We start from the raw sequence: 23,079 nt of genomic DNA on the forward strand, positions 1-23,079 counted from the left end.
ACCGTCCAGTTAGCAAACAGTTACAGATAATTACACTGCACAACAGATACGGAGCCACCTTTCTGTTCGTTTGGAGTCATGTTTCTGGTCACTTGACAAATGTAAGTCCAAAATTCACTCTGCTTTTACCTCTGTGTTTGTCTCCACCAACTGCTGACTTAGTCGCAAAATACTCCTCAGTATCAGAAGTGCTAGCTAACTTTGGCTGTCTGCCGTTTGTAGTTAGCCAAGTTGCTAAAAACACCTGCTTGTTAATACAGGATGTAGGGCCTGTTATTTACATGGTCGATAAATCGGTCGATTGTTTTCTGGATTTATTGATTATTAGTTGTCTGCCTATAAAACGTCGAGAAATGGTGAGCGATGTTGTTCAGTGTTTATTCAAAAATAAAAATAACAGAAACAGAAAATATTCACAATTATGAAGCTGAAATAAAAAAAAATACTCAAACAATTAATTATCAAAATAGTTGGCAATTAATTTAATAACTGATTAATCATTGCAGCTCTACCAGGATCCATTGTTAAAATAGAAAATATTGATTATTTCCATTTTAAATATATAAATTATGTGTTTTTGTAAGGGTGCTCCAAGGGCTGGGCAATATATTGATATTATAAATATAATGAGACCAGATACCATCATAGATTTTGGTTATCGTTATAACATTGCACCAGTGTTGTCTTTTCCTATTTTGAAGCCCGTATTGCAGTAGACTGATGACATTTTCTGATTGTTCTAGCTGTTGTATTATTTGTCTTCACCCACTCATTAGGTTAAAGGTGAAATATGTAACACCCTGGCATTCTACAAATGGGTACTACAGTCCAAAGTCAAAATACTGAGGCAAGTTGTTTCCCTCTGCCCCCTCCTTCTGGGAAGGAGGAAGAAGGCAGGCTCTGCTCACTTCGCTTTGTCTCACATTGTGGAGAACTGTGCTGGACATTTTATCTTCACATTTTCTCACATTTTATGGACTTAACCATTAATCAAAAAAGCAATCAACAGATTCAGAGATAAGGAAAATAATCATTATTTGTAGTATACATACAAAAAGTATGACTATTTTTCAGGTCCGTGCTCACCTCTTACATTCATAAGTCAAGTAGCAAAGATGGTAACTGACTCAAAAAATGACACTTAAAAAAAACTCATTCATAGATCAAAGAGCACAGTTAAGATCAAGGATTTAAAAGTGAGAGACATGTACATTATAATATGTTGTTTATTTATGTAATTTCTTCACAAATTGGAAATGAATGGCATTTGGTCAAACCATCATTAAAGGAAACAGCTCACCCAGCTTTTGCAGTCTAGAAACTGAGAAAAAAACGTTATCATGTAAACCTTTAAGAACAAAAAGGGCCAGAAGCTGAAATATGGACACACAGAGGATCAGACGGGGACTGCAAAAGTGGCAAATTTGTCATACACTTTGGTCCTCTACAAGAGTAAATGAAAGTGAAATTATTAAAAATAAGTAAACAGTACTTTATAATGAGTGCAGAGAACTAGTAATTTGAAATCATATGCACCAAAAAAATATAAAATTATTTGACATCAGAGCACCTTCATGAGCTAGTTATGTTATTATCCATTTCTTTGGATCTTTCACTGCTGTAACCTCAAAATGTATCAAGTCATATATCCCATGTTTCCAAATGTGACAGACTGCAACTTTTGCTCCCAGACAAAGAAACACTGAGTAAATTGTTACAAAAATTGACAAAACATCGGTACAAGGAATGGATTATAAAAGAAGCATTGGCTTTTTGAAGTGGTGGAGCCTTCGATAAATGAAAAAAAGATCATTTTAGATATATTCTAACACCATTTCTTCATAAAGATTGTCTCAAAATTAAATATTCCGATAAGTGTTGAGGATAATTTTTAATATTGTAACAAAAATTGATAATTAAAGCAATACATCATCACACTTGACATATAGTAGCAGTCAGTTTGAGCACTGCATGATTTGCTACATTATGTTTATCCAAGAGGATCATAAGTATTGCATTTCATACCAGGGAAAACATGAAATCAGAGCGTATATGGGACTTGTGGAAAAATAGAAATACATAGCAACATTCACCTCATCATAGAAAAATAGGAAAGCTCTTGTTCAGTTAATGTAGCCATTGTACAGTACAGGTGGGTGCAGGCAGTTTCTCTCTGTCTTATAGCTGGTAGCTAAATATTTCTCCTTTTCCTTCTATGTCACTATTTCCAATTCATTGGCAACCCATTTGTGATTGTAATCTTACAGAAAAAATATTAAAAGACAACTTCAATTAAATCCAAGGCAAAGAAATTAAATGAAAGGATGAGCCTAATATGTTGTGTTGTGATCAGGGGTGTAAATGTGGAGTGCAGGTACAGTACAAAAGGCCCTCTGAGATCTGTTTATCACACTTAAAGATGTTGCAGACAATTGATATTAAATCATCATGTAATCACAGAGTGATTACTGGGCTCTCGGAGCTTCAACTGCTGGGAATTCACTGTATTATTGGCTTCCATTCTGAATAAAACATCCCAGTGAGCGTGCCTCACTTATCTGGAGCAACAGCAAAGTGTAACCTTCCACCATACAATGTGAAACTGCCTCGTCATTATAGCATACTATAAGTAGCACCACAAAAACCTATATACATGAGAACTATTGAATATGTTTTATGCTTATTCTCACACCAGAACATATTCTCATCACATTTGCATTTGGAGAGAAAATCAAAAGGCATCTCCAACATCTGTACAAACACAGTCCTTATTCAACATTTAAAAAAAATGAGGTCTGCCCGTTTTCTGACCACCCAGAGCCACATGTGAGCAAAAACTTATATCATTAATCTGGCCGTTGTTTTGAATAAACATGTTTATTTATTGAAAATAAAGCTTCTTATCCAGCAAATACAATCACAAGAGATTTTTAGGTCAGTTAGACAACATATCTGCTTGAGTACAAGTATGGATAAACTTTAACATGATTGTTATGTTCATATCAAGGCTAAAACTCCTTCAAACACACGTTTCAGTTAGGAAATAACAATGTTAGTGAGTGATATGTTTATAGTGTGTATGAAATACTTTGTCCTTAAATGAAACAGTTAAGTCGTTATGTTGTAGTCGGAACGCTTTTAATATGTGTATTGACATTCAATCACACTATATTTTTTTTCCTCATTTTGCATCTGTTAAGGATCAAGTGGCATTAAGGTGTCAGTAGCATTGGGACAGACCTCACAGAGAAAAAACAAACAAACAAAACAGAGGTGTTACCACAACCTTCTAACATCATAATTATAAACATACATTGAATGTAACTTGGATAGTGCTTTATATTGTTTATAAAACATAAATACACATTGATAGAGGCAGTGACATCGTGCTTCATGTTGAGGGACAGGGCAGTACTTTAAATTTATTATAGTTTTTTTTTTGTTCCTTTAGAAAAATATTCATTTTAAAACTAAACCTCAGTAACATTTTATCTTGTTCTTCATTGACAAAAATATCCCATTTAGATCTGCAGACATTCATACTTTACAATCATGGTACATACACTTATATATACGTTACCTGTATATATGTATATGCATATAGACTTATAATTCAAATTTTTTTGTAGTGCACAACATGCCTCCAAAGTTGCCAAATGAAAATACAATAAAATAATGAAACAATTGTTACAATGCAATAATAATAGTAACAGTTATAAGGAAATCTCCCGATTAAAAAAAAACAACTAAACGAAACAAAAACCGGCAACAGTACAAATGAAAGCAGAGGTCAATGCAAAACAATCAAACACACAAACAAACATAGACATTAAAATATATAACAATTCTCACTCAAACATACAGGAAAAAACAAATTATACAAATTCACAGGCAAAGAAAGGACGCTTATTCCACAACATCAGCCCACATGTTGTCCCCTTTTTTGTTTCCAGGTCTTGCTTTTGTGCTCACTCGCCACATCAACCTCAATAAAGAAAGAAATAAACGGGCCAGGTGCCTCAGAGTGGACACACTCACAATAAACGCACCCCCGCCTCGTCTCCGCTGCTGAGAGAACAGGGGAGGTACAGAGACCACTGAGCCCAGTGCTTAGAGGTTGTCTGAATCACTACAAAAAAACGTCTCTTCTCTAAATAACGGCATCGGTTCACATCTGATTGATTCCGAGCAAAACACGGAGCTGGTGCGCTTCAACAAAACGTCTGTATCTTCAGTTCAGAGACTTCAAAGCGATGGTGTGAATATGCGCATGTAGGCCCGGGGTGATGAGGCTCTGTGGTGTGGAGGTGTTTTTACTGAGGTCACCCTTCCACACAGTTGGCAAGAGCATGAATCTTTTCTTTCTTTTTTTGCTTTGTTTTTAACATTTAGCTCTTTCTTTGTTTTTGACATTTGGTTCCAAAAAAAATCGATGGTTAGGATGGGAGTCATCCTCTTTTTCCATCATCTCTCCATTTGAGTCTGTCCACCTGGGTTGCACTTCCTTCCTCCCTTCCTGCTAAACCTCTCTCCATCCTAAACCTCCATCCTCACAACATTAAGATGTGTCTAATCACTGTGTGAACATTGAAAAAATGGCTCAGCCGAAGACAGTGGCATCCGTCTTGCATGTTGCGTTCATCAGTTATGCATCTATGTGCGTGTGTGAGAGTATTTAGCTGCTGTTCACTGTTAAGAATCCGCTTTTGAGCAATGCGCTCCAAGAAAAAGGTTCTTCTCTATGGGGACGGGGGCTGTGTCCATGTCCTTGAATGAGAGGGTGCAAAAGGGCGTGTTAGTTGGGCCGCCATTCACTCAAGGTCCCAAGGGCTGGAGGGGGTCTTCGGGCTCTCAGGGGTTGAAGACTTCAGAGAGAGGGAGAAACACAGAGACAGAAGAGGAGAAACAGAGATGGGCAGAGATGGGTCGCATGGCAGGTAGGCAGACGGCAGAAGAATTTTTTTTTTTTTTTTTTTTAAACGAGAGAAGAAAGCACAAGATTTAGCGGAGGCTGTGACACTCAGATCCCCAACTTGCCAAAGTCCAAGCAGCAAATGAAGAAGCAGAGGGAAGTCGAGCAGATGAAGGGTTAGAGGTGAGCGAGAAATCAGCTGTCTGTCTCCCACAAGAAAAGACCCTCAACAAAAGTGTCCTTCGTCCCTAGTTTTTGCACAAATACATTCAGCAAGAGGAAGAAGGGAGAAAAGGATGGAAAAAGGATGAGAGCAAGAGCACTGGAAAAAGGGCAACCGACAGAGGGAACAAGGTGGGGGCACTGATGATTGTTGGAGTGTAAAGTGAGTTCTATGTACTGTACATGTTGAAGATTGAGAATATTCTTTGTGAGTTAATCTGTTAATTTAAGATTGGCAACTTAGACTTGATTTTGTGACTCAGTTCTTATTCACTTAAGTTGTCCAGTTGCAGTTACTTAGATAATACAAAACAAGAAATATTAATCTCTTAAGGTTAAAGGTTAGATCTAATGTAATTCATATGCAACTATTTCTATGGCTCTTAAGTGGAATGCATTTCAAAATGTGTAAACTTTAAGCCAATCAGAACTGAATGATTGGTTGTGTTTTTTTTCTCAATCTGTGAGACTGATAGGTACTGTGCATGTACTTGGCTCAGCCTCTACTTCCAGCGAGCAGAATGTGTGTGTGTGTTAATATGTGTGCGCGTGTGTCTGTCGGTCAGTCAGAGTGCCAGCAGCGAAGGCGAGTTCAGGGAATCAGACGACTGCTCGCTACTGCTGTTCCGCTGGTTGGCACTGACCCCGCAGGCTCCCTCTGGGTAGGTGAACACAAATGAAGATGTGTATGAGGTGTTGTAGCTGCCAATGGCCGCATCGTCATGGTTACCACCACCACCACCACTGTCGCTGGCCATGAGGCATGGCCCGCCTGGTGTTGGCTCACTTGAGCCATAGAAAGAACTAGAAAACTCTACCTCCTGCATTATCCCTGGCTGAGGCTGCTGCTGGACTTGCGGCTGCTGAACCGGAGGCTGGGGCTGTGTGGAGGCCGGATGAGCTGTGTAGGCAGGAGGCAGATAGAAAGAGTCCTCCTTCACAGCCAAGCCCACAATGGAGACAGGAGGTTGTAAGGTCTGGGGAGGGAGCTGGGACTGGACTGGAGGGAGTGGCGCCGACCCCTGCTGAGGTTGGTCCTGGTACGGGATCTTACAGTTCGGCTGGTGGGCCACCAGGACAAACTCCAGGCGCTCCTTCTCCTTCTGCAGCTCAGAGATCTCAGCTTCCAGCTCAGCCTTCTCCTCCTCCAGTATGTCCGTCTCCTGTGGGTGGGGGTAGAGAATGAAAGAAATGGGGGTATTTGGACAGGGGAACAAGGCAAAGGTGGGTGAAATGGGTAGAGGAGGAAAAAGATGTGCAGCAGAAAGAGAGAGTGTTAGCTTCAACCTATTCTTCAGTGTTTGTGGAGGTGGATGTATCCATCTCAGCAGAAATACTTCCTCACCTGGGGCCTCATTTATAAAACTGAAGTATAAGTTACGCAGAAAACCACGTATAAGTGATAATTTATGAAACCTTATTTTGATGTGAAAATGATCTTATCTCAAAGATGTAATTTCACAAAGTCTAGACTTGACATAAATGGTTTTCCTGCTGGTTACACTGCATCAAACAAAGAAGTTAAAGAATCTCGAGTTCTTGTGTGATTGTATATTGGAGAGAGACATCGAAAGGCGGACTGGTGTGGCATCAGCAGTAATGCAAGCGTTGTACCGCACCATAATGGTGAAGAAGGAGCTGAGCTGGAAGGCTTTCAATTTACCAGTTGATCTGCATTCTAATATGCACCTATGGTCATGAGCTCTGGGTAGTGACTGAAAAAATGAGATTGTGATGCAACCAGCTTAACCTGCTGCCACTGCGACCCAACACCAGATAAGTGGAAGAAAATGGATAGATAAATGATTGGATTACGCTGTCATTTTGCAATTTGAGACACATACATTCTTGTATTGTATATGGGGAAATCACAGATTTTAAGGCAGATGCCATCCATTTTTAAGTCAATTTGATATTTATAGATCACTGTTGCTTAAAATAGTAAGGATTTTTATGCTTAGTATCTTTTATGAATCAAATGTAAGCACATTGCTGGAAACGATCTATCAATCTAACTAAGTTAGGGATGCTACAGTCATGTTTTTTTCGCCCATCCCGATCGCATATCATCCATAAGCCATACATGGCTAATACTGATTGTGTTTTGTTTTGGTATCGCAGCTGGTATGGCAGTATTATAGGTCAGTGTGATATTAAGCCAAACCGGACTCAACTGCTCCCTAAGAGGAACATAGTAAAAGCCTGTGAATGAGAGTGGAGCTGCAAGTCATTGAGTTTTTCACAACACATTCTTGTAAATGATTCACAACAAAACCCTGGTTTACATGAAGGCAACAAAAGGAAACACAGGGTAAGTAATTGATATACCACTCATTTTGGGGTTGAAGTGCCATCAACCAGTGTATTGGCTTAAGTTTTTCTGTCATTGATTGCTTCTTGTGTTTAGCAACTAGAAACCATTAATACTGATCGCCTATTTTGACTGAATATCGCCCAGTAACGATTGGCAACCAATAAATCTGAGCGTCCCTATTATAAATCCAGGAACATTTTTATAAATGAGGCCTCTGCAATTGGATATGTAAAGTGACTTATATAAGAGCCCATTAATTAGGCTGTGAAGACAGTAGGTACAATATTCTGTTGAGGACTATAATTGTCTTCATCACAGCTAAACACCACATTACCATAATCCTCTCTCTTATACACACATGCACACATTCATTAACACACTCTGCAATGCTATTGGAGGTAACATAAAGTATGTAATTATGATCATTACTCATTCTGGCAAGTATAACAGGCCAAGCTCACCGACTGCAGTCTGTCTGTGAGTTCTCGTCTGCGGTTTCTGCATTTGGCGGCAGCCAGCTTGTTTCTCTCTCGTCGAACACGCCTCTTCTCCTCCTCCTCAGGTGTCAGCTAGGATGAAGGAAAAAAAATTGAACTGATTAGGTAAAAATTTTTTGTCCTTGTTCCTGGAAATGTAGTCATATTGTTCAAGCAGCAGTGGTGGGCACAGTGGATAGACAGCTTTGGTTGTCTTGAGAGCAAAGTGGCCATTTTCCAAAGAAAAATTGAAGTGGGGCTGCATCTAGCAATTATTTGCATTGTTGATTAATTGGTTGATTGTTTTCTTGATTAATCAATTGATTGTTTGTTCTATAAAATATCAGAAAATGTTGAAAAGTGTTTCAGTGCTTCTCAAAGCCCAAGTTGATGTCCTCAAATGTTTTGATTTGCAAAGGAGTAAAGAAACCAGAGAATACTGATATTTAAGATGCTTGAATCAGATAATTTTTTCTTTAAAAAATTACTTTTTCAGTTATCTACCCTTTTTAGTAGGTTTGCGTTAATCAGAAGGTTTCACAGTAGACATGGAGGTGCCCTTTTTTTTGTCTATTAATACCCAAACCCCTTAATGTGTTTGTGCACACCACTGCTAATAGTCGTTTGATCTGATTCCTTTGGCCCCATGTAAACGGAATACCCACACTACATATGTAACATGCGAGGGTCAACAAACAAACCGTTCAAGCACACACACTTACTAACACACCAACATCTCCATCTTCACTCACAGACTCTTCTCGTGTACGGCGGCTACGGGTTCTGGACTGGCGGATGGGGCCCGGTGCTGGGCCCGGAGTGTCCGAACTCGGAGGGGTGAATCCAGGCCCCGAAGAATAACTGGGGCCTGGCATGTCATATGGGTCAACCAGTGACACCGGTTGGGTCATGGTCGTGGTGCCAGTGGACCCACTCTGTCCAGAGGCCTGGGAAGAGATGAGGGTCGGTTGTACCATCCACTGCAGGTCCTGACTGGTGGTGATGGCGGTGACGGTTGGCACGAATGAACCGGGCATCTCCCCTCCGGCACTGGGCCCTGGCCCGCTGTCCCCAATGCTCAAGCCAGCTCCTGCTGACACACACTCCTGAGCAGGAGATGTGAACAAGCAAGATTTTACACACCACGTAGGTCAATGAACACATTTAGACAAACGGAGGCAGAAATACAGGCAGCAGCAAGTACTCAAGTACAAGTACTGTTACATTACTGACATATTACTCAACTGCAAGTAAAACTACTGCTGTTAAAATAACACTTCAGTAACAGTACAAAGTATTCTTTCCAAAATCTCCAAATATTATTTACTTAAGTTCCCTTCAGTTTAAATTACTCCAAAGTCAGTGGTCATGGTCACAGCCTGTTGCAGCAGGGTATTTTTTTGTCTGTATGTCACAGTTTTCATTGGCCTGTTTGCTGTTGGATACCCTTTGTGGCTACAAAAGTACTGGTAAAAGGTTTGGATATGGGTTCATGTCAGTACTGAATTGTGTTTTTAAAAGTGACTAAGTATATAACATAATGCATACTTAAGTACAAGTAGAATTACAGACTTGAAAAAATATGCTATAAAAGCACAAGTACCCCCCAAAATGACTTAATTACAGTAATTTCAGTAGTTGTAATTAGTTGCTGACACCCCTGGTAGTAACCCCACTTTACCTGCCATTGAGGATTCATCCTTACAAATGCACTGCAATGAAACTCTAGTCAGTTCTTATTAAGATACTATTTAAAATTATAAAATAATTAAAATTCTGGTCAAGACATGACAGAACATGACATAACAAATGTACATAATGGTTCAAGTATAGCTTATAGCTTAAGTGCTGGAGCATGTATAGAATATGACTTCAAAAAGTGTAGAAAAAATATTTATCTAGCCATCTAACAAGAGGAAAATGTTATAAGCAGTACAATTAGAGGTGTCAGAGTAAAGAAAATTAGTGGGCTATAAGGTCAGTGTAAATCTCAATTTCCTACTTTAGAATTTATCTTTGTTGCTTTGACATAACTTCTTCCGTGTATAGTAGGTTTGTAATACACACAGAAAGCTTAAATGTGTCGGTTGTCTTTTTGTTTTGTTTTAGACCCGAGGAGGACAATATCGGCTTTTATTAATATTCATAGAAAAGCGTGTTAAGGCATTGGGACAGGCGGCTCTGAAAGCGACCCGCCTCGACCAATCGTTTCTCTCGAAGAGCGTCTCCCTCCTTCTTCCTCCTCCCCCGTCACACCCCCGGTGTTCCCCTTGGCAACGCGACGTAGCACTCCAAAATAGAACAAGCATTTACGTCACGGCAGAGGCCTGTGAGAGGAGAGCGGAGCGCGTGGAAGGAGAGAATCGGGCAGTGGGGCGGGGCGGAGCTTCGCCGCTGACGTAGGAGGGTTCCAGAACCCTGTCATCCGTTCTGCGGCGTGCTGTAAACTGAGCACGTTGTCAAAGCCTGGGAGCCGCTACCGGGGCTACCACAAGCAACACACAGATGTAAATCTATGTTTAACTGTTGATACAGCCTATTGACGAGAGTGTTTATATCCGAGTACAGGAACGTCAGAGTACAAACTAAATACATATCAGCAGCCACTGATAAGAAACAATAAAAAAGAAGTGCCACTAAAAGTATAAATATTCATTAGTATGAGTCCCATATATTTGATAACATATATATATGGATTACAATTTTAATGCTTTGTTTAAGTGTTTATTTTAGATCATGCTTTATGCAGATATCTAAAGGATTAGGGTAAATGCCTAGTAATTGTATGTGTGTATATATAGTTATGTATATATATGTATGTTTGTATGTATACATATGTATATATACATACATATATATGTATACATATATATACATACATATATATGTATACATATATTTACATACATATATATGTATACACACATTTTAGGCTATGCTGTTTGTCTAATGGATATGACAGCCTACATGCCATACACAAAAGAGACATGAGATGCTAATCTACCACATGTAAAACATAATATAGGCTATATGTAATGAAATTGAATTTAAAAAAGAACGAATACGCTATAGACTTGTTATTTACAAGTACAGACGATACGTTGAAAATTTTGCAAAGTGCATATTTATTATTATTATTATTATTATTATTATTATTATTATCTGGAAACATGTCAGCAAAAGCACATGCCCTTTAGCCTATAGACCCATATAGGTAAAGTAAGCATAGGTCAAGTAAGACCTGTTGCATTTATGGATGAATGAATGAATGAATGAATGAATGAATGAATGAATACATAAGAACAGCTGCAGCATTTGCTAACTTTAAAATGAATTTTCATTCTTGGTCACAGTAGGATTCTAACATATGCGGCATGCATTATTTTGTCTTCGTAATCTCTAATTTACCTGCGGAGCACTGGTGGTCGGCGGGCTCCCGAAGGAGTCCACGGAGGAAAGGTACTGGGACTCTATTGATGGAGACGAGCTTCCACGGGATCCGTTGTCTGGGTCGCCGGGGAACCCTTGGTACATTTCCCCGGAGGGAGCGAGAGAGAATGTGACACCTGCAGTTGCCGGAGAGAGCGCGATGTCACCTGCAGTGGTGACAGGGCAGCGGCACACACAAGAAGATTACTTAAGAAGAGGTACTGTAAGGAGAGAATGACTGATGTTATAGGCAAAGTCAGCTAATTATGGTGGTTTTAAAAGAGTAATCTCAGATAAAAATAGGATAATCCCAACGGCGAGGTTAATTACTTTTGGCTGCATAAAATCATGGATCACATGAATGAAACTCTCACTTCAATAAGTGCAGCAGAGTGATTTTTACAATTTCATACATGCCGATATATTTTGTGTGAGCAATATAAACATGAAAAGCGGTCTTCAAGGATCTCGTATTAAGTAGCGGTGGACAGATGTTTCTAATCTACAGTAAAACGTGTATTTCTAATACTTCTTCCTGTATATCGTACACATAAGGTCAACATTGACTTACCGTTGATGATCTTTTTGTTATTCCCTGGTGAAATGCTCCTGGTTTCTTTCCAAAAAAGTTGCATGAAGAAGCTTAATCCAGTTTCCCCGCGTTTAGGGGGAAAAGTCTCCCGGTTCAGTCTGTTAAGAAGTCCTCTCCGTTCAGCTTTAAATCCTCAGTGCGCTCTCAGTTATCCGCTTGTCAAATATGCGATTATAAATCCATAAAGTCCGCTCACGGTGCGCCGGAGGACGTTAGCTAGTATTACGGTGCACAGTAGCAGATCTTGTCTTATGAATGAATCCATCCTCACCAGTACAACCAAGACATTTCTAACGTCGAGGTCCCGCCTCGGAGTTCCGCTGACGTACATGACCATATTTGTGCCGGTGTTGTGTTTGGTATCCTTGGTGACGTTGAGGGAATCCCTCTCCCACTGAAATCAGACCAGAGCTCACCTCGCCGACGGATAATAATAGATGTTTTTTTTATACTATCACAGGCACGAGATATTTCTCACCGTCTGACAATTTCTGAGAGGAAATTTTAAGAAACTTAACTGATAAATATGGAAAGTATCTATTTAGAGCTACCTATGCGTCTATCTGGATAGGAACATTTTTGGGTCATGGCTACGTCAAAAGAAGACATTGTCATATTCCTATTATGTCTACAGGATCTATAAGCATTTTTGGAGGGTTGTTGTGTTCACATAGTTTAACTCAGCGGCGCATATATGGACTTAAAGGTACAAAGGATTATTTATCTTTATACAACATTGTTATATAGCGAGACTTTGATGTCGTTTCCTTTTTGCCACTCATATAAAATTATACAGCCAACGGTAGAGTTGTTGAAGAGGTAAAAAAGTTCATATTATTCAATACTACTACTACTACTACTACTACTACTACTGATAATAATAATAATAATTATTATTATTATTATAATATATTTAGTTAGTCTAGATAAACAGAAGACATTATATTCAATAGACACTCTAGTTCGTCTTAATCCCATGTAAGGCTTGAGTAACCCAGAGAACATTTTGGAGTATACAATGGCTTTATGCAACAGCATATGTCACTCCGGGACGGAATCCCGGCAGGCATGCAAAGGGAAATCCTGCTGTAAAGTTTCTCAGGACACGCCCTCGGGACTCCTCTGAGCTCGAGAGCTTAACGTCTCAATGGGAGGAAAAACTCCTTTTCATTTATGTCTGAACACTCCCTAGCTGGGTGTCAGTTGAGGATTTACTCCAGGTTGAGAAATGCTCTCAAACTGTTATGCATGAAACTTTTTTTTTTTTTTTTTTCAGTTTTATTTACATATTTGTGGATTTTAGTGTAGGCAAGACTCTGTGTGCAGCAACAGCAGCCTCACTCATCCTAATAAAAACATCATAAATTGGTAAACAGCAGTGTTATTTTGTCATGGACAGTGGGCAGCAGTGACGGAAATGGGCGCCTGTCATTGCAAACATCACCCGGCCGAGCAGAAAGTGATTCATTATTATAGCCTACATGAGGACACCAGTGGGAATGTGGCAGGTGGGAGGTTGGCTTTTGGTTGAGGGGGGTTGCTCCAGCTCCACAGGCTAAAATACGGGAAGACCGGGTGGCAAATCATGAATGAAAATCTCAAATACAAGGCCTACGTTTTTTGGTTGTGATGTCAAACAATGTCACGGGGCGGGCATGCTGCTGTGTAAAGGGCCAATGTGTGAAAAGGCGTGAGCAAAAAGGAGACGAGTTGGGGATAACAAGTTATTAGTCAGCGCTACAACAACGTCAGAGACGAGGATCTACGGAGGACGTTCTGTCCCATCCGGGCTGCCGTTACCGGTGCTGTGCTGCTGAACCGGGATGACTAACTCCTCCGCCGATGTAAGTTGTTCATGATGGGGAATTATTGAGGTGAATGGCTGATGATAACGCAGGCGAACAGCCCACATTCATGGGGAAATAAGCGATAATAGCAGGACTTGACGGGGTGAGAGTAAGACATCACGGAGATGACTACTGACTAGTGCTGCTATTTCAGCTAATAATGCTTATAAATGTACAAATAGACATCACGGTAGCAACGTAAGATTTGTTTCCCTCTTAACAGTGTTCAAAATATCACAAACAGTCAGCGTAACCACATAAAAAAAGATATTTAGGTTAAAACAAGTGGCCGCCGGGACCATGTGCTATCCACGGGTCTGCTGCATATGTGTAGCGTTCTGTCGCCATGGATACGCCGTTGCCTGACGCAGGACGTATAAATTTGGCTTTTTTGTTATGCAGCCTAGCAACCGGTTACCGTGGCAACGCGCTGTGAGTGACAGAGAGACGGCAGCACACAATATGGCTTCCGGATTCTTTCTGTGCAGCGAGCAGCAGCGAGTCTGAGTAAACTATAGCAGTCTTTCTTGTTGTTTTAGCTCACTTTTAGCCGTCAGCGGCTGTTGTTCTCAGCATTGTAACGTCAAGTAGTTACAGGTGAAGTGTAAAAGTTGACGTTGTTAGTGTTTACTAACCGCGCATTTGTTCCGTGTCTTCGTCGTGTAGCCTGTGTAATGCAAATATGCGCACCCGCAGCAAGGCACGATACACGAATTCATGCATCATATTGTTTATAATTGTACTATAAATGTGTGGGTGACAAACGGACCACAAGACAAAAAGACTACTGTGTTTTCAGACAGTTTCAGTTTAATTAAAAAAAAAACGAGTAATGAGCTTTTTTGACGGTCAAGTGGCTACAGCTGCTTGTGTTTTGTGGTAAAGGTGCAGTAATTAACCTTTATTGAATTATTTCTGTACTCTTTTCTCAACCACATACTGTTCTTGAATTGAATTAAATCAAACTGACTTCTATTCATAATAATAATCTGCTCAGTTTAAAATAAAATAGAACTTTAGTAATGTTGAAGGAAGTTCTTGTGCCAGCGACAGCTCAATTTACAGTAACATAGGAATGGAAACACTGAGTAGTAAATATAAAGCGTGGATGCAAAAAACTGCTAGATATAATAAAGTGAGATAGGTTAAGTAAGACAAGGAAACTAAAATAAAGGAAAATAAACTACAATAGAAAAAGTAATAATGGAAATGATGTTGAAAGTAGAGCGTGATCAATGTTATGGGTCTGTTATTGCCCAGCATAGCTATATTAGTCTATATCTAAATGACTGCATATGATGTCCAATATGCACCTTTTTTAACAGAACATAATGCAAATTGTTCACTTTTTTAAAATTTATATTTGATAATTTTCTAATTCAGTTTATATATACAGTGTTTATATCTCTACCTATCTATCTATCTATCTATCTATCTATCTATCTATCTATTGCTCGTATGGGTTTTATTTATAGTTATTAATAATTATTTAAGATACTGGTGAAAGTTTATTATTTCAGTCCTCTAATATTATTTTGATCAATAACATTTGTTGTTTAAATTTTTATAATACCCTGCCCCATTACGTATTCTTGTCACACATGTTTTTAAGGGATCATTGCAAAGAATGTGTGGTAATGTCTAAATTCTGTATTCTGCATAAAAGGATATCGGCTGACATATCAATATTAGAATACTTTTACTCCCTAATATCAGCATTGGCATTTGCCCCAAAAATCCATCAACAAGGCTTTCTAAAAATGTAATGTCTTTAAGTAGTAAATGCAAGAAACAGTGCTTAATGTAATAACTAAAAGTAAACTAAAGTACAATAAACTAAAACAGATAAAGTAATAGTTGCATTGATGTTGAAAGTAACAAAAGAATGCTCAATATATAGGGTTAATAAAAAGTGTCCAGCTTTCAGTTTGTTTTTGAAAGTGTAAATTGTGCAACGTCTTCATCATACAGTGAGACAGTGTAACAGCTTGTTGAAGTCTTTATGTCTCTTCATAGTCTATATATACCTGAGTCACAGTTCTAGTTATGTCTACTTCCAGAGTGTGGAGTAATTATGGAGGTTAACTGAGACTGCAATCCTCTCACTAAACTATTTTGTTCCTTGAGAGTTTGTTTGTTTACAACTTGTGGTGGTCTAGACTCCAGGCGAGACAGGTTAAAAAATAGACACAGTGCTGTCTAATGCCCCTGATGTGCTTTGTTTTGCTTGCCCCTGTCTCTTAGCGTATTTTCGGGAAGCCACTAACTTGTGCTGTGCTCATGAGGCCAGCCCCTATTTCCTTTTGGAAGGCGGGCCGTGTTTGCCTGGTGTTCCTGCCGAAAATATTTGTTACCAGGCAACAAAGCCAGTCCCACTTCAGAGTCTTGTTTACACCCCTTCTGGCTGCATATCCCAACAACATTACATAACTCTCGTAGGCTTTCCCCACCTCACTGAGAGAAATATGATCGCTCTTTTCTCTCCAGCCAACCAAAATGTCTCATAGCCTCATACCACAGCGTTTCTCTCAGCCACTCAACAATTTCCTGCAGTCTTTGTCTGCTGTACAGTTTTCACTGAGAGCGGTTCTCGTTCACCTAGTTATTCAAAGCTGCAAAACTGAAACTGAAGCTAAGATTGTTTATGAAAAAGCTATGCTTGACTTATGGCTTAGAATTTGGCTAAAAATCCCCGAAGCTTGTTATGACATGATCTCTCTCAGGTGGGGGTTCAGGTTTGCCCCTGAAATCATTTAATAACACATCTATTCTCGTCTAAACCCAGTAATTCTTTCTTGGCGAAGTCGAAGGCCTTGCTGCATGCCTATGTAAACATGGATTGTGTGTACTGTATTAACTGAAATGCTTGAGTTGAAATTAAAGAAGTGGGGTCCTGGATTTATTAATATTTCAGTTCAGATTGAACCATAAACTTTTGAACTTGGGACATCCCCTTTTTTATTTCTGCAAAGCAGCTTCTGTCTGTTTTTAAAACTTAAATGTAATTAGACTTTTAGACTTTTGGTCTTTTTTTAATTTATCCTTTTGTTATTCTCAGTGAGAGCATACTATCCATTACAGCTTTAACAACATACAACATAATTAGATAAATAAATTAAATATTAAAATAAGATTTAAAAAGATGGATGCATCTAATTACAAATACTCAAGCTGATGTAATTATGTAGTTTTTTGTTACCTATAGTTGTCCGTTTAGGAGCATATTTTCAAGTTTGCACTTTTACTTGTACTTAATGCATTACACTATGTAATCTACTTAGTTTCTCTAAAATCATAATTGAGTACCGAATACAATTTGAATTAATATCCAAAACTTTCATTTGAATATTTGTAACCAGAAGGCTGTCTGCTCACAACCAGGTCAGTGGCTCTTACATATGGAAGAAAAAAAATCCAAAAAGCTGCAGGAGAGGTAATAGCTAATGTAGCATGTTAGCTACAGTCAGAGTTGTAATATATTGTAGTTTGTGCTCTGTGTGTGTATATAAATTATATTCACTATAATGTCACATTTGACCGTCTCATAGCTTGTGGTGAGTCCACATTGGTGGTTACAACATCATTTTTCTGTTAGCTCTGGTTGCTGTGTTGTTTCTAAAGCAGGACGAGGCTGTTTATCAGACAGTGAAGGATCTGTCAGTATAGTTTGTGTAAAGATCCTCTCTGTGTCCTTATCCTGTGAGATTTTTTTTAAGTTTATACATGAAATAACAGTCTAAACATTAAAAATAACAATTTAGAACAATTAATTTCAATAACAATAGAGTCCCCTTGTAGGGTTGGGGACCCCCAGGTTGGGAACCAATGATGTGCAGAAACAGTCATGAAGTCATGAAGGTGAATTATGAGTCAAACACAGATGTTTGATGCCTAAATACCTCAGGTGGACATCTCCTTTATAATTTAACTACAGCAGCCTTGCAGAGAGTCAATGCATGAGAATCTGTGTTGGAATATAACAGAATATAGCAGTTTGAAGTCACAGGTTGTGGTGTTGCATTTGATAATTGATCATTGGCTTCTGTGATTGTTCTTGCAGTCTTTGAGTGAAGACAAATACATGCTTCAGCTGCCCTCGGTCTCCTTCTTTCGTGACTGATAGGTGAAAGCCTTTCATTAGGGGCAGAGTGCAGTTTCTCTGATCTTCTGTCTTACAGCTGACTCAGTGTTTTGTAGTTGTGCCACAGAGCAGGAAGGGAGCTGAGAATCTGTCATCCTTGTATTTGCGAGAGCCAAATAACAATCAGACTGCCAAGATACTAACTTCTACCCTCTCCTGATTCTTTGTAGTGTTCGTAGTGACAGGCAGAATGGTAGTGTCTGATTTGTGTTATTTACATTTGTTGGGTGAATTAGTTTTGTTTCAGTTAGTTGCCAAATTCTCCATGTGGCCACATTTAACCCCTTGGAAGTACGCTGAGCACACATTTCAGCCCAGAAGACTTTCACAGGTGCTTGTAAGCCCTCCAAACCCAGTGTTGGACTGTAGTTAACTACATCTAGTTCAATTATTTGTTTAACTAGAGCTTTCAGTAGTTTGGTGGTAGTTTAACTGCATTCAAACCTCAGTTAAACTTTCAGTAGTTAACTACGTTTGCCATGTAGTTTATAGGGGTGTAATGTTCCATCAGTCTGCATCAATAAATCAATTCAGTGATCAGCGATCCAGTATAATGAATGCACAGTGAACACAATCCATATCATCATCTTTTTCCCAGAGTATGTCTATGAACCCTGACAGTTATTATTAAGCTGAATTTCATGCTTTAGTTAACAGGTCTTGTACTTCAGCCATATTTTAGTGTGTTAGTGGTCAATTTAAAGTAAACTTTACCGCACTTAACCCATTACATTATTTACAATTATTAATGTTTTGTTTTTTTCTTTTATGGCCCAAAGCAGTAAAGGCAGGAGTGAGAAGTTCCTCTGTAACAGATTGTGACAAATGATATTGTCTCATATCGATCCCAGACTCCTGAATTGAACTGAACCGAAATCATATTTTGCCAGACTTTGTCATATCAGAAAATATTGTATCTTTATTCCAAAGAATTTAATATCATATTGTGATGAAACTAGTGATTTACACCCCTAGTTGTTTAGGCACAGGGTTCGAATGGTTGCTTTAAAAATTTATTCCACTACAGTTACTAATTACCTGTTATGTAATGTAATGTAGTCAGTAACATTATCCAATTATCAATGTTCTAATGTCAGAAAAGGGTGGAAAAATGTTGATCAAAGCTCAAGATGACGTCCTCAAATGTCTCGTTTTGTCCACAACTCAAAGATATTCAGTTTACTGTCAGAGTGGAGTAAAGCTGAAATCCGAGAATTTTTATATTTCTTATTAAAAAATGACTTAATGATTTAGGGGCGGCACGGCGGTGCAGTGGTTAGCACTGCCGCCTCATAGCAAGAAGGTCCTGAGTTCAATCCCCCAGCTCCCTGGCTGGGGCAGGGCCTTTCTTTGTGGAGTTTGCATGTTCTCCCCGTGTCTGCGTGGGTTCTCTCCGGGTTCTCCGGCTTCCTCCCACAGTCCAAAGACATGCATGTTAGGTTAATTGGTGACTCTAAATTGCCCGTAGGTATGAATGTGAGTGTGAGTGGTTGTCTGTCTATGTGTCAGCCCTGCGATGAACTGGCGACTTGTCCAGGGTGTACCCTGCCTCTCGCCCAATGTCAGCTGGGATAGGCTCCAGCAGCCCCGCGACCCTTACGGACTAAGCGGTTACAGAAAATGAATGAATGAATGAATGACTTAATGATTTATTGAGTATCAAAGTAGATGCTGATTAATTTAATAGTCATTTAACAATAGATTAATTGTTGCAGCCCTGAGTGTTTTGTGTTTTTTGTTAGATTTGTTAGGTTGTCCAGCTGTTCCTTCCTTTGTTGTGCACAATTTATTGATTGACTGATGGATTTAAACATAAAAAGGGTGAAATTTCCACCCAGTGAAGGATTTTTTCACTAGAGGCCATGATAATGAATTGGTAACTGTGTGTTCACTGTGCATGAGTAATAGTAATCCACATTTTTACTAAATGTGTCTGTAATCTAATTACATCTTTTTCATCTGTAACTTTAATGGAATACAGTTACCTATTTGTATCCAGATTATGTAATCCCATTACATGCAATCTGTTACTCCCCAGTTAATTACAAATGACATATAGTAATTCCATTATGTGTTTTGCCATACAGTATGGCACAGTCACAGCTCATTGGCTGAAATTGTCAATAAATGACAATTATCTGCTATTTCATTAAAATTACTTGTCATTTGCGGCTATGTTGTTTGCTCAGATACTCTTTAGCATTTTCCTGGTTTCACCTCAGTAACCTCGTACTTTGGTAAACTACACTTTTAAAGAAGTTTCCCCAACTCTGTCCAGACCAGATACCCACATCATCATCACCACCGTCATCGTCATCATCATCATCATCCCTTTTTCTGCATGTATGAGCTCCTCACTTTGTCCCAAAGGATGAGCTCATTCACCCTATGAAGCAAAATGATTTTATTTATTTTAAAGTTCTCAGGAGAGACCTAAGAACAAAAACATTCATGGTGAGATAATCAACAATCAAGCAACAGTCAGAATTATTAAAAACAATTACTGTAGTCAAAAGACATTGGAAAGTAAAACCTCGAAATTTCTCAAGGGAAATTAAAGAATTTAGCGTGAATGTGGTTTGCAGATAATTCCATACATCCTGAACATGTAAGGTCAATCAGTTATTGGATACTGCAGATGTAAATGAAAGAAACACATGAGGTTGTTTGAGGTAAAAAGCTTTAAAGGCATAGCCTCATACATAAAACGAGATTTAATTTTCACCTTCGGCTTCTTTTTCAGCACAATGCAGTACAATATTTGCGAGTCTGCAGATGCAGCAGGGAGCCACTTCTTGATGAGGCAACCGAACTTTCTTACTCAGACAGCATCCTAAATTCTTTCTTGACTTTCTGCTGAGAATGCAGATGCAGCTTTAGCTTCAGTTACACAAGGATTAGATGCACTGAAGCAGCAGCCCTGGCACCACATACTCCCACAGACTCCACAGGACCCCTCAGTGGACCGTCAAAACCACAAAACTCGTGTTGAATCAAAGGGAAAATTCCCATGACCCCCTTCAGTATCCGTGTGAAGAGCCGGTTACATTATTTACACTTGTGACTTTCCAGTTTTTCTAGTTCCCTGCTTCGGCACAGCTCGCTTTTGTCCTGTTTATGTTAATATACTTGTGTTTATATGGCGTAATCCTCCAGTTAAATAACGAGCTTGTGTGTTTACAGGAGCCCACACAGCACACACGCACAGCAAGAATTTACAGTGATCTGTGGAAGAAGGTAAAACATTCAATTGTGCATGCGTCAGAGGCTTAGTTGTGGGCTCTTCTGAGACAAAAATGTTCTCACGTCATCTTATTTCACCCAGCAGGGCAGTATCAGGCCTCTTACATTCACTCCCCTCAGTGTCAAACAGGTGAGTAGGACCACGGTTGACCGTGGCATGCCTGACCAACTGTAAAAAGCCTCTTGACAGCACTTGATAATGAAGCACAAATTAAAAAGATGCTTGACTGCTTTGTGCGGAGAGAGGTTATTGCACCATGGGATAAAATTAAAATGATTTACTACATTTTTATGCATTTTGCCCCTCATTACTCAGCTCATTTAATATCATTGGTGTGCATCCACAAGTAGGATAATCATTAAAACTGTTTGTGCAGTACTACAGTATGAGGCAAATGAGATCATTACTTTCCCTGTCTTTAAATAACCGTCTTTCAGTTGTTCACAGCGTCAGAACAATTGGCGTTCCCTTTTATTTTTTGCTGTAAGTGCAGCCATAAACGTCAGCATCGCGGTGCAGAAAGCAGAGCGGATGGCTCTATTGTATCATGCACTGCATGGGAGTCGGATGCCTAAAGTTAAATGCAATCAGTGGGTTTCAGTATTCCACAGCTCTCTGTGAGTCAGGCACAAGCAGCGCGTCAATCCTAGCCTACTTTCAACCGGCTCGCTGCCAGTCAGAGAGGCAGAGTGCCAGAGAGAGGGAGGGACAAGAGCAGGAGGGTGAGAGAGAGTGAAGATGAGATCAGAGGGGGAAATAACTCAGTATATTTAGACAAATACTGGCGTCCAATAAAGTGCTAAGGCAATTGCACAAGATTTTTTTATTTTCAGCATTTATACATGAAATGACCCATGTCTTCTATGTTTTAAAATTATAATTTTTCACAGAACACATTCGCACAGGTGTTAATAACAACATTAATGATTACTCTGTTCTGTTCAGGCGTCCCAGTAAGTCATCTCATGCACAATACCACGAGCCTGAAAATGAAAATGGAATTCAGCCATTATTCATTTTATTATTTGCACTTGTGTCACCCATCACATGACAGCTGAAGTAACACATAGATTAGAATCAGTGGTTCCCAAACTTTTTATCTCAAAGATCCTCGCAATAGATGCCACTGACCCACAATTTTAGAGGATTTTGTCTTATTTTCAGGCTTGGAGACAAGAAATTCTCAATAGACTATCAATAATCAAACTAGGATGACTATAAATTAATATTAATTGAAATGGCTAATCCTATTTCTTCCCTTGTTCCAACTTCCAACAATTGTGAAAAGAAGTTAAAATATTCTATTTCTCCTTTTGCTAGGATCCCCAACAACCCAATTTGGGTTAGATTGTGTATATTCATGTAAATTAGGGCCATTTTGTTTTGTATTTTTACTCCAACATATTTGGATTTGAATTGAAACAATAGCAGTGAATTTAAAGAGCTGACTGTCGGCTTGAATTTGATGTAGCAGGCAGAAATTGTGCTGCTTTTACATAAAACCCTGAAGGGTAAAAACTGTTCACCGAATACAGATGCAGTGCTGGTGGAAGTATTTAGATGATTTTACTGTGGTACAAGGAGTTTTCGAGTAGTTATGAAACAGTCTTAATTACTATATATACTAAAATACTGGTGTCTCTATATGACCAACATAAGAAAATGAGACCATCAGCGAGAAGGTCCGTCTATTTCTATAGTTATTGTTACTGCCTGCCACCGGGTCAGATTCTCCTTGAAGTCAGAGGCAGACCAGCAGAGTCTTTGTTTACATTTTCCCAGGCAAAGTTACAGTGAGTAGTACGTTGTACGCTACTACTACAAAGAGGCCCGTGTACAGAAGCCGCAGTATTTCCCATGTAATAACAACAAAATATATTGTCGAAAAAAAAAAATATTTAA

General features: G+C 39.1%; 1 protein-coding gene across 5 annotated transcripts; it reads right to left on the reverse strand.

Annotated features, from left to right (window-relative positions):
• Positions 1–1,208: 1,208 nt before the first annotated feature.
• Positions 1,209–12,209, reverse strand: fosb (FosB proto-oncogene, AP-1 transcription factor subunit). 5 transcript variants are annotated; one of them, XM_084717750.1, is made up of 6 exons: positions 11,925–12,209; positions 11,333–11,520; positions 8,647–9,030; positions 7,910–8,017; positions 5,953–6,297; positions 1,209–4,865 (listed from the first exon to the last, which is right to left on the reverse strand). In XM_084717750.1, the coding sequence occupies exons 1-6, from the start codon at positions 11,986–11,988 to the stop codon at positions 4,812–4,814; spliced, it is 1,143 nt and encodes a 380-aa protein (XP_084573876.1). In that variant the 5' UTR covers positions 11,989–12,209; the 3' UTR covers positions 1,209–4,811. The 5 variants fall into 5 exon arrangements, with proteins under 5 accessions (XP_084573876.1, XP_084573875.1, XP_084573873.1 ...); XM_084717749.1 differs by having other exon boundaries at positions 1,209–5,792; XM_084717747.1 differs by having other exon boundaries at positions 1,209–6,297; positions 8,677–9,030.
• Positions 12,210–23,079: the final 10,870 nt, after the last annotated feature.

This window comes from Lutjanus erythropterus, chromosome 4, assembly GCF_056507025.1.
Source record: "Lutjanus erythropterus isolate fLutEry1 chromosome 4, fLutEry1.hap2, whole genome shotgun sequence".
NCBI classification, from domain to species: Eukaryota; Metazoa; Chordata; class Actinopteri; order Lutjaniformes; family Lutjanidae; genus Lutjanus; species Lutjanus erythropterus.

Coding starts and splice junctions, on each gene's coding strand:
- fosb (XM_084717746.1), bottom strand. CDS start 11,988: ATGCAACTTTTTTGGAAAGAAACCAGGAGCATTTCACCAGGGAATAAC. Junction 11,521..11,924: donor TAACAAAAAGATCATCAACG/GTAAGTCAATGT, acceptor TCACCACTGCAG/GTGACATCGCGCTCTCTCCG. Junction 9,031..11,332: donor CGACCACCAGTGCTCCGCAG/GTAAATTAGAGA, acceptor TCTCCTGCTCAG/GAGTGTGTGTCAGCAGGAGC.